The 12,237-nt window shown below is 38.6% G+C and overlaps 2 protein-coding genes across 4 annotated transcripts in view; one reads left to right on the top strand and one right to left on the bottom strand.

Moving 5' to 3' along the window:
- Positions 1–12,237, bottom strand: part of SLC25A12 (solute carrier family 25 member 12) — a 217,837-nt gene that overhangs the window by 164,101 nt on the left and 41,499 nt on the right. The window lies entirely within an intron of this gene.
- The window catches only part of HAT1 (histone acetyltransferase 1), a 64,644-nt gene that overhangs the window by 23,567 nt on the left and 28,840 nt on the right, over positions 1–12,237 (top strand). For both annotated transcript variants that reach the window (XM_004450034.5, XM_058300646.2), the window contains exon 4: positions 5,632–5,752. In XM_004450034.5, the coding sequence (XP_004450091.1) occupies positions 5,632–5,752 (121 nt within the window). The remainder of the gene's footprint in view (positions 1–5,631; positions 5,753–12,237) is intronic.

Here is a 12,237-nt window from a genome sequence, read left to right as displayed (position 1 = left end):
TAGGCAGTTACTTTTTTTTGTTTACCTTATTTTGAAAAAAAATTCAAATTTACAGACAAGTGGCAAAAATAGTACAAAACTAACTCTATATCCTTTACCTAGATTCACCAGTTTTTAACTTTGGCCATATTTGCTTTAATCACTCTTTTTTCTTATGTAAGTATATTATTATATTGCTGTTTTAACCATTTGAGAATACACTGTATATAAATCATGATCCCTTTCCTCTAAATTCTTTGGTGTTTATCACCTAAAAACAAAGACAATAACCACAGTAAAATTATCAAGACTCAGAAAATTTAACATTAATACGATATTGTTTTATAATATACAGTCTGCATTTCAAATTTTGCCAATTGTCCCAATGATTTCTTTCATATCAATGTTTTCCCATCTAGGAGGTAATCTAAGATTATATATTGCATTTAGTTGTTAATTTACTTGTTATAGCTCTTCTTCTTTAATTGCAACATTTCCTCAGGCTTTGTTTTTCATGACATTGACGTTGTAGTTAGGCTAGTTTTATAGAACCCTCATTTGGATTGGTCTGATTGTTTGTTCATGATTAAATTCAGGTAATGCTTTTTTTTTTTTTTTTTTTTTTTTTTTTTGCAGTACCACCATAGAAGTGATACTGTATCCTTCTCAGTATATCACATCAGGAATCCATGATGTCAGTTTGTTCCACTGTTGATTGTTAACTTGGATCATTTAGTTTAGAAGTATCCACCAGGCTTCTCCACTCTAAAGTTAACATTTTTCCTTGTGAAATTTAGAAGTAATCTTTGGGGAGATACTCTGAGACTGAAATATGCTATTTCCCATTAAATGCTTAGCCAGCATTTTTTTTTCTTTTAAAGATTTATTTATTTATTTTTAAATTTCTCTCCCCTTCTTGCCTCCTCCCCCCACCCCCGCCAGTTGTCTGCTCTCTGTGGCCATTCACTGTGTGTTCTTCTTTGTCCGCTTGTATTCTTGTCAGCGGCACCGGGAATCTCTGTCTCTTTTTGTTGCATCATCTTGCTCTGTCAGCTCTCCATGTGTGTGTGGCGCCAGGGCAGGCTGAGCTTTTTTTGTGTGGGGCGGCTCTCCTTACAGGGCGCACTCCTTGCACGTGGGGCTCCCCTACACGGGACACCGCTGTATGGCAGGGCACTCCTTGCGTGCATCAGCACTGCACGTGGGCCAGCTCATCACATGGGTTAGGAGGCCCTGGGTTTGAATCCTGGACCTCCCATGTGGTAGGTGGACGCTCTATCCGTTGAGCAAAATCTGCTTCCCTACCCAACATTTTTAGTTGATTATTAATGTTTTTTACCATTAATGTATTCTTTCCTGATTCAGGTTTTTATTGGAAAGTGATTTCTAGCCGTAACATTCCTTCTCCATTTTTTGAGTAACATTGTGCTATACGGAAGAATCTCTCTTCTTCCCCCTTTGTTTACATTAGAATGAAGGCAAGGATTTTTTTTTAAATCTATTTTTTAAATAGTCTGTTAATGTTGTTAATATTGATGCCCAAAATATCACTGATTCAGCAAGTGACCATCTTTCATACTGGCTTCTGACTCCAATTGATGTGTCCTCATCATTTGGTGGGTGCTTTACTTTCTGGTACAATAAATGTTCCAGATTCTTTTGTACTTCCTTTACTAGTTCTGAGTTAACCATTTTCCCAAGGAATCCTGGTTTGTTGTAGTAGGAAAGTGTGTTTAGACATAGCTGACATTTAAAATATTTCCCTTCATGCCTTTTTTTCCTATACATTATTTTAACATCACTGATATATTTAAATTTTTTGAATGTTTTATTTTGAAATACTTCCATATTTACAGGACAAAATAATATGAACTCCATACAGAGAATTACAGCACACCCCTACCACTACAGGTACCCAGATCCACCAATTTTTACATTTTGTCTCAGTTGCCAGTTCATTCTATCTCTCCATCTGTCTGTCTAGCTATCAGTCCATTTTCTGAACACTTGAGTGTAGGTTGTATACATACTCCTTGCACGCTTAATACTGCCATGTACATTTCCTAAGAACAAGGATATTCTCTTTAACATTGATACAAAGATTACAGTTCATATTCTTATTTTTCATATATCCCAGTAGTGTCCCTTTGAGCCTTTTCTCTTCCCTTGTTAGGTCCCATCCAGACTCATATATTGCATTTAATTGTCATGGTCTCTAGCTGCTCTTTTTAAAAAATTGTAAACACATATACAGCATAAACTATCCCATCTTAATGACTCCCAAGCATAACATTGAGTGAAATTAATCATATTCACAATATTGCAAGTTTGCATTTAGTTGCATGTTTATACATTATAAGTCCAAAAGCACTGATTTATCATTACATTCTCTACATTTGTCTTTCAGATCCTGTAGAAAGTTAAAAAGTAGAGATACAAATCAATAATACTTGGATTTATATTACCCGTCTCATTACCCTTATTTAAGATCTTTCTTCAGGCAGGTTCTATCTTTTTTCATTGTTCTTTCTGGGATTCTCTCTGTAGTATCTGTTCTAAGACTGGTCTAGTGGTGACAGACAACCTCAGCTTTTGTTTATCTGGAAATGTCTTAATGTCACCCTCATTTTTGAAAGACATTTTTGTCAGATTTAGATTTCTTGGTTGAAAATTTTTTGCTTTCAGCCCTTTTATGTCCTCCCACTGCCTTCTTTCCTCCATGGTTTCTGATGAGAAATCAGCACTTGATCATATTGATGTTCCCTTGTTTGTGTGTTGTGTCTCACTATTGGGCTTTCACAATCCTCTCTTTTGGCATTTGAGAGTTTGGTTTTAACGTACCATGGTGTGGGTCTCTTTGGGGTTCATCGAGCATCTCAGATTTGTATATTCATGTCTTTCATTAAATTTGGGAAGTTTTAAGCTGTTGTATCTTTGAATATTCTCTTTGCCCCTTTTCTCTTTTTTGGTATTCCCACCATGCACATACTGGTATCTTTAATAGTGTCCCATAAGTTCTTCAGGATTTGTTCCCCTTTTTTTTCATTCTTTTTCTGCTCTTCAGACAAAATGATTTCAATTGTCTTATCTTCAAGTTCTCTGATTCTTTTTTCTGCCAACTCCAATCTGTTGCAGAACCACTGTAGGGAATTTTTAATTTCTGTAACTGGTTTTCAGTTCTATTTCATTCCTTTTCATAATTTTCACCTCCCTATTGATAATTTGTGTTCATCTTTTGTTTTCCTGATTTCCTTCTGTTCTTTGTCCATGTTTTCCTTGAGCTCTTTGAGCATATTTAGGACCTTTTTAAAAAAGTCTTTGACTGGTATATTCCAGGTCTGGTCTTCCTGACTGATGGTTCCTAATGCTTTAATCTTTCCCTTTGCCCTGACCATCACTTCCTGTTTATTTGTATGTTTTGTAGTCTTTTATTGCAACATGGACATTTTGACATTTTAGTGTGTAATTCCTGGAATTTATACTCTGAGGCCTCTATTTCTTCCAGTTAGCATTAGGACAGAGCATTTCTTGGATGCCAGGAGTTAATTATTTTTTTTAAAGGGAAAAAAAGAAAACACTTTTCCCAGTCTTTGCGTATTAATCTGTGCAAGTGTACCTCCTTCAGGACTTATCCATAAGCTTGGAGAAAAGCCTCCAGACCAATGTGTAGAGGCCTCCCTGGAATGTGCATATGGCCCTGGGAATCCTTCCATTTACAAGTTCCTAATATTTCCCTCTTCCCTAGGAAATACTTTCCTCACTGGCTTGGGCACCAAACCTTCCTACAACCAGAAATCCCCTGCCCAAGGCAACACAACTTGATTGCTCTCCTCAGCTTTCTGTCGGAGTGTTCTGTGAGCTGCTTTCAACACGTGGTGCAAGTTCTGCTACAGCTAGTCCCTCAGTCCCCTACCAGACGGTCTGGGCCATACATATATGCTCCCAGTGTGTACGCAGGTTACTCTGCTCTCTCCGGAACCCAGAACCTGGGACCGTGGACCAACTTTGCACCATGACAGTGAGGGGTAAAGGAGGAGCCAATCAGTGTGCCATGAGATCCTACCACTTTTAAGTGTCCTTTTTTTTTAATTTGGCCCTCACCCTGTTACTGTAGCCCTTTTACTGTTTTTGGAGTTTTGAGAAATGTTGCTGCCAGTTCTTGCTTGGTTATTCAAAGCTTCTGTTATGAGGGTAGAGCCATGATACATCTCACTCTGCCATCTTGATCAGTGTGGACCTTTTGACAAATGTCTCCACACAACGTATTTCCTGAGAAATTTCCATTATTAGTGTTTCAGATTAGGCACTTTATGTGCTTTCAAATACTAAATAATTTATTACATATAATTTCATGCCAAAATTTGAGTCTTTTATATCTTAAACAGATTTTGTTTTATTATAAAAATAAGAATACTTCTCATTGGATTTCTGTCTTTTAAGGGGATATTTATTTTGTTCTTTTTGTCTTGCTACTTTAAAAAATATCTTCCTGTGGTAATATCGTAATGGATAGATCTAATCTCACAAATACTGCTTCTTTATGGCACTTTGCACATTTACCTGTTTTTCGTAAAATGTCATTGAAAGTGGTGTGCTTGCATACCATTCTTATAAGGAAGGTAGATGGTAGTCACAATCATTATAATCCTGTGTCTCATGACTCGGGCATGACATTTGTCTTGATTCTAGTATCATTGCCACTCCTTTCTACAGCACATAACTTTCAGTCCTTGGAATGAGCAGTGCTTGTATTTTATTTTGGTAGTCTAGACAGACACCTGTAAAGGGCATTGCTTCTTTCAAACATTTTTCTTTCCGAATTCACTTTACTGGAGTATAATCTACCACACAATTCATTGATTTAAAGTATATAATTCAATATTTTTTAGTATATTTAGAGTTGTGCTGCCATTACCACTATCAATTTTTGAACTTTTCATCATATCCCCCCAAAAATCATACCCATTAGGAGTCACTCCCTTTGCCCCTCCACCCTTCCTATCCCAAGGTAGCCACTAATCTATTCTGAGACGTTTCAGAATTCACCTCTTAGAAGATTCTAATTTAGATGGGTAGCAAGAAGCAGGGTTGGAAAAACGTAGTAGCTCCAGATCGGCTTTCTGGGTTCATAGATGAATTTATGTTATAATTAGACAATTGCTATCACCAGCTCTTGTTATTGGCAGTGGAAACAAATAGTAAATTGGAAAGACTAGGCTGAGGCTAGGTCTTAACTGCTTGCCTTTTGTGGTTCTAGCTTAAAACTTATCTCCGATTTGAAATGCCTTCTTTTCCTAGTAATAGTATCAGCAACAGTAGCAGTAACAGTTGTAGTAACAGCTAACATTTATTGAGTACTACTTAAAATGTGCCGTGTGTATGGTTTATGTGTATTAGCTCACTCATTTAACCCAAACAACAATCCTGAAGTAGATACTATTATACCTATACATCTTATAGATGAGGAAAACTGAGGCACAATTTCATTACAAATATTCGTTTCTTGTTTTAATATATATAGTTTAAAATCTTGAAACTCCCATAAATATAAAATCATTTACATGCAGGGCTAATACTTTTAATGACTTTGCAAAAATTCATTTTGGGGTCTTGATTATTGCTGTTTGTTTGTTTTTTTTTTAACCCCTTCAGTGAAACTGCTTTTGGTTACAAAGGTCTGAAGATCCTTTTATACTATATAGCTGGTAGCCTGTCAACAATGTTCCGTGTTGAATATGCATCTAAAGTTGATGAAAACTTTGACTGTGTGGAGGTAAGAACAAAATTAAATTTATTTTTTAACTCATTTCCGATTGAATTTTAAAATGTAAAAGCTTGAGTGAAGAAAGAACCTGTTACATAGTAGTTGTAAAATCACATATTCAGTCTTTAGTTATGTAGGCATTTGCCTGCCATCATTTCAGTTAACCTTGTGATTGTGATCTTGATCCTTAGCTATTCCATTTCCTGGGTATACCTTCTCCATAAAATCCTTGGCTTTTGTGATCATAGTTGTAGTTTCTTTTAAACTCACTTTACCAACTTTGGTTTTTTTGTGGACATAAAAATCACTTCTTTTCCCAGAAGTGAAAGAAGATGGAGGGAAATATCTAAATTTTCTACTTGTACTTCATGTAGAATCTGCCTATTTAAATTTCTCTTGCTGTATTTCACGTCCCACAAATTTTGCTACTGTATCCCTTTATGAAGATAGAGGAACTGATTACTTTATAAAACTATTTGAAACGAATGAAATGGGGGCGAAGGCAAATAGAGGGATTGCAAAGAATGCATGTCTTCAGTGGACTGAATAATGGCCCCCAAAATATATCCACATACTAATCTCTGGAACCTGTGAATGTTACCTTATCTGGCAAAAAAGGATTTTGTACATGTGATTAAGTTAAAGATCTTGAGGTTGAGAGATTATCATTGATTATCCAGGAGGGCCATAAATGCAGTCACATGTATCCTGATAAGAGGAGACAAGGGAGATTTGAGGACAGGCTGAAGAGCAGTAGTCTGTGTCACCACAGAGATTGGAGTGAAATGGCCACAGTCAAGGAATGCTGGTAGCCACCAGAAGCTGGGAGAGGCAACTAATGAATTCTACCTTAGACCTTCTAGAGGGCATGTGACTCTGCTGAAACTTTGTTTTTGGCTCAGTGATATTAATTTCAGACTTTGCTGCCAGGACTGTAAGAGAATACATTTCTGTTATTTTAAGCAGCCATAGAAAACTAATTCAAGATTTTGGTACCAGGAAGTAGGTTGCTGCTGCAATAAATACCACACATGCTCTGTGCCCTGCTAAGGATTTTTAGAGGAAGTGGATTTGGCTCAACAGATAGAGTGTCTGTCCGCCTACCACATGGGAGGCCCAGGGTTCAAACCCAGGGCCTCCTGACCCGTGTGATGAGCTGGCCCACGTGCAGTGCTGATGTGCACAAGGAGTGGCATGCTTTGCAGGAATGTCCCCATGTAGGGGAGCCCCATGTGCGAGGAATGCGTCCCGAAAGGAGAGCTGCCCAACGCAAAAAAAAACTAGCCTGCCCAGGAGTGGTGTCGCACACACGGAGAGCTGACGCAGCAAGGTGATGCAACAAAAAGAGACACAGCTGCTGACAAGAATACAGGCAGACCCAGAAGAACACACAGCGAATGGACACAGAGCAGACAATGGGGGGGAGAGGAGAGAAATACATTAAAAACTAAATCTTTAAAAAAAAGAGAGAGAGACAGATTCCCAGTGCCGCTGACAAGAATATAAGCGAACACAGAAGAACACACAGTGAATGGACACACAAAGCAGACAACTGGGAAGGGACAGATGCGGGGAAGGGGAGAGAAATAAAATAAAAATAAAAGAAAGATTTATTTAAAAAAAAAAGGATTTTTAGAATTTATCTACTGTGAGTGAGCACTGGATTGAATCATGTCTTCCACAAAGGCATGTTCAAGTTCTAACCCCTGGTTCTGTGGCTATGAACCCATTTATAAAAAGATTCTTTGAAGATGTTATTTGTGAAGGTGATACCAGACTGAGTCATGGAGAGCCCTAATACAGTATGACTAGAGTTCTTAGAAGCAGAGGAAATTTGGACACAGAAGGAAAAGACAGAGTGGGAGAGAGATGGTTTATGAGGGTGGCAGAGATTGAGTGGTGGATAGTCGGCAAGCTGCAGCCAGAGCACTATAGATGTCAAAGAAAACATGGCCCTGCTCTTACCTTGATTTGGATTTGGACTTGTAGCCTCCAAAACTGCAAGACAATAAATTTATGTTGTTTTAAGTCAACTAGTCTGGGTGCTTTGTTACAACAGCCCTAGCAAACTAGGACACAGTGTGAGCTATGGAAGGATTTTAAGTAGTAGTAAAATGAAATAACCAGATCCACTAATACAAAAACCTGTCTAGCTAGAGGAATATAAAGAAGTCAATTTGAGGGGAGAAAGACTAGAAAAAATAAAACAGGAACAAGGAGTATGGAGTTTTTCTTTTAGGAGTAATGAAATTGTTTAAACTTTTTTGGTGATAAATGCACAACACTGATTAATTATACTAAGAGCCATTGGTTGTATAGTATGTGAATATATCTCAATGAAATTGCTTTAAGATTTTTTTTTTTTAATTTTTCAAACACAACCAAAAACCAGGAGGCTACTGTAATAGTTAAATTAAGAGGATCAGGGAAGCAGATTTGGCTCAACTGATAGAGCGTCCGCCTACCATATGGGAGGTCCAGGGTTCAAACCCATGTGGTGAGCTGCCCCACATGCAGTGCTGATGCACGCAAGGAGTGCCGTGCCATGCAGGGATGTCCTCTGCATAGGGGAGCCCCACACACAAGGAGTGCGCCCTATAAGGAGAGCCGCTCAGCGCGAAAAAAGTGCAGCCTGCCCAGGAGTGGCGCCACACACACACACAGCCAACGCAGCAAGATGACACAACAAAAAGAGACACAGATTCCCAGTGCCACTGACAAGAATACATACAGACACAGAAGAACTCACAGCAAATGGACACAGAGAGCAGACAACTGGAGAAGGGGGAAGGGGAGAGAAAGAAATTTTTTGAAAAGGCTTAAATTAAGAGGGTCAGTAAAAGTGGAGAACGTTGAAAACTCAATTGGATTTGTAGAATGAATAGAAGAAATACTGTAAAATCTATATTGTTGGTACATTTGATTAGCTCTTGCCCAAGGCAAAGACATCTGATGTCTTACTATTGACTGATTTATTTCCAATAACTATATTTATGCTAGATTTTTTTGAAATTATGAAAAAATTATGTGGGACCCTTATGTGCCCTCTTCTGAGACTCTTCTAAGAGAATAGTCTATTATAAATCACATATTACAAGAGAAAAGCTCATGGACTGTCTGAAATACCCTCATGATTGTCAGCTCATTTAATTACTTTGGGAGTAGTTCTATTCAAAATTAAATATTCCACAGGCTTCTTTTTTTTTTTTTTTTAAGATTTATTTTTTATTTATTTCTCTCCCCTTCTTTCCCCCACTCCCAGTTGTTTGCTCTCTGTCCATTCACTGTGTGTTCTTCTGTGACTGCTTCTATCCTTATCAGCAGCACCGGGAATCTGTGTTTCTTTTTGTTGCGTCATCTTGTGTCAGCTGTCCTTGTGTGTGGCGCCGTTCTTGGGCAGGCTGCACTTTTTTGTGCTGGGCGGCTCTCCTTACGGGGCGCACTCCTTGCACGTGGGGCTCCCTACGCGGGGGACACCCCTGCCTGGCAGGGCACTCCTTGCGCGCATCAGCACTGCGCATGGGCCAGTTCCACACAGGTCAAGGAGGCCTGGTGTTTGAACCCCGGACCTCCCATGTGGTAGGCGGATGCACTATCCATTGGGCCAAGTCCGCTTCCCTAGGCTTCTTATTTTATTAGTGGCAAGGCAGCATTTGGTAATTTCTGCTTAGAGTCTACAAGCCTAAACTCATTTTTTCCATGGTGTATGGGCAGAATTTAGGGCCTTTAATTGACTTGGTATTCAAATATTTTTGCTGCTTTTTGAGAAAAATCTTTGATTGTCTATATGTATTTCTGTACTTAAAATATTTTATTTGCTGTGATAACATATATACAGTGTATTTCCCACTTTAACCACTTTCAAGTACGTAATTCATTGGCATTAATTACATTCACAATGTTCTGTTAACATCACCATCGTCCATTACCAAAAGTTTTCTATCACCTCAGACTGAAACTTTTATTCATTAAGCTTTCACGTCCCATTCCCTATCTGCTTTAGCCTTCACCCATCACCAGCCCCAGTAGTCTTTTGTATACTTTGTCTCTCTGAATTTTCAGTTATTTCATATAAGTGAAGTCATACAATATTTGTCCTTTTGTGTCTGCCTTGTTTCACTCAATATGATGTCTTCAGGGTTTATCCATGTTGTAACATGTATCAGAATTTCATTCCTTTTTATGGCTGTATAATATTCCATTGAATGTATATGCCACATTCTGTTTATCCAGTCACCTACTGATAGACACTTGGGTTGCTTCCCACTTCTGGCTACTGCCTGCACCTTACTTTTGCAGAGATAGGGCAGCTTTACTGTTTGAACAAGGTTGCAAGTTAGTCTTTATTTTCATAATAAACTGTTAATCTTTGCTATCTTAATCTCTGGTATAAAGCAAATGAATCAAGAATCAAACACATGCACTGCTGAGGAGTTAAGGGGAAAGAGATAGTTGGCCTTGGAGGTAAAAGAACTGGGTTACTATTTAGGCTGCATATCTTTTTTTAGCTGTGTTACTTTGTGTATCACATTTAATCTCTTAAATTTGTTTCATCAGATAAAGTATAAGGATAATACTTACAGGAGTAAATGAGGAAATATGCAGTATATAAAAATGTCCAATATAATGTCTAGAACAAAAATTCTTAACCAAGGGTCCACGGATGCCCAAGGAGTTAATGGAAAGATTTCAGGGGGTCTGTGAACTTGAATTGAAAAAAAAATAAACTTACTACCTTTACTTTCTCTGACCTCTAAATGAAATCTAGCATTTCCTTCATTTATGAATGTATGTAATAAATAAATTTTAGTAGTGTTCATTTCACCTACTGGCAAAGGGATCCATGGAACAAAAAAGTTTAAGAGTCCCTAGTCTAAGGGAAGCGGATTTGGCCCAACAGATAGGGTGTCCCCCTACCACATGGGAGGTCCAAGGTTCAAACCCAGGGCCTCCTGACCCATGTGATGAACTTGCCCACGCGCAGTGCTGATGTGCTCAAGGAGTGCCGTACCACACAGGTGTGTCCCCTGTGTAGGGGAGTCCCATGTGCAAGGAGTGCACCCTGTAAGGAGAGCCACCCAGCACGAGAAAAGTGCAGCCTGCCCAGGAATGGTGCCACACACACAGAGAGCTGACACAGCAAGATGATGCAACAAAAAGAGACATAGATTCCAGGTGCCACTGACAAGAATACAAGCAGACACAGAAGAACACACAGCGAATGGACACAGAGAGCAGACAACCGGGGGGCAGGGGGAAGAAATAAAAAATAAATCAAGAGAAAAAAAAGAGATGATTACTTAGTGGTATTTTGTATAATCTATGTTAATACTCTGATTTAAAGATGTTAGGATTATTGTGACCTTTTCTAAGTGGGTCCAGACTCTTGTGCTTGTTAGTTTTCTTTCTTTTACAATATGCATTTTTCACCCTTTCCCATGATTTTATGCTATTAGCTCTTAATTTACTGCTATCATTTTATGGGACCCTCTTGCAAACAATCCCTTGACATCGTATATATTATGGTTTACAAAATCATATCAATTTTTGCATGATTTTTCTATAAACCTATAACTTCTCTAACTTAAGAAAAAAGAAAAACTTATCAGTAAATTTAATGGAATCATGTATAATGTGAGTTGTGTATATGAACGAGATCCTAAAGTCTTTTTGTTCATCACTAGTGTCAGAAATATTTTGAGCACCTACTTGTTTGGGTTTTTTTTTTGGTTTTTTGTTTTGTTTTGTTTTGTTTGCTACCATTTCCCAGCCCTATTTGAGATGACTAAGCTTGCCAGATGCATAATATGTAACTGCATTTAATATCTGTTTTATTCAGTGATTTGTGTTCCTTAGGAATTTTTGAAATTTTGCAGAAGTAAAAGCAATTCCTGTAGTTGTGTTGATTTGATGTTTTTTTTGTTTGTTTGTTTGTTTGTTTGTTTGTTTTTTAAAGATTTATTTATTTAATTCCTCCCCTCCCCTGGTTGTCTGTTCTTGGTGTCTATTTGCTGCGTCTTGTTTCTTTGTCTGCTTTTGTTTCTTTGTCCGCTTCTGTTGTCGTCAGCGGCACAGGAAGTGTGGGCGGCGCCATTCCTGGGCAGGCTGCACTTTCTTTTCACGCTGGGCGGCTTTCCTCACGGGCGCACTCCTTGCGCGTGGGGGCTCCCCCACGCGGGGGACACCCTTGCGTGGCACGGCACTCCTTGCGCGCATCAGCACTGCGCATGGCCAGCTCCACACGGGTCAAGGAGGCCCGGGGTTTGAACCGCGGACCTCCCATATGGTAGACGGAAGCCCTAACCACTGGGCCAAAGTCCGTTTCCCATGATTTGATGTTTGAAAAGATTTAACCTTAAATAAACTAGCATTTAATATAGATTAATTAAAATGGAGTTTTTCAGTTATCAGATATTTCTTATTGTTAAATTCTCCAGACTCAAGTCCAGATAGATAATTTTATTAGAAGTGCAGGTAGTGGGTAGCGGATGTGA

This window comes from Dasypus novemcinctus, chromosome 7 (genome assembly GCF_030445035.2).
Source record: "Dasypus novemcinctus isolate mDasNov1 chromosome 7, mDasNov1.1.hap2, whole genome shotgun sequence".
In the NCBI taxonomy this organism is placed as follows: Eukaryota; Metazoa; Chordata; class Mammalia; order Cingulata; family Dasypodidae; genus Dasypus; species Dasypus novemcinctus.
Note: the sequence above shows the minus strand (reverse complement) of the source record. Positions and strands in the feature narration are given on the sequence as shown.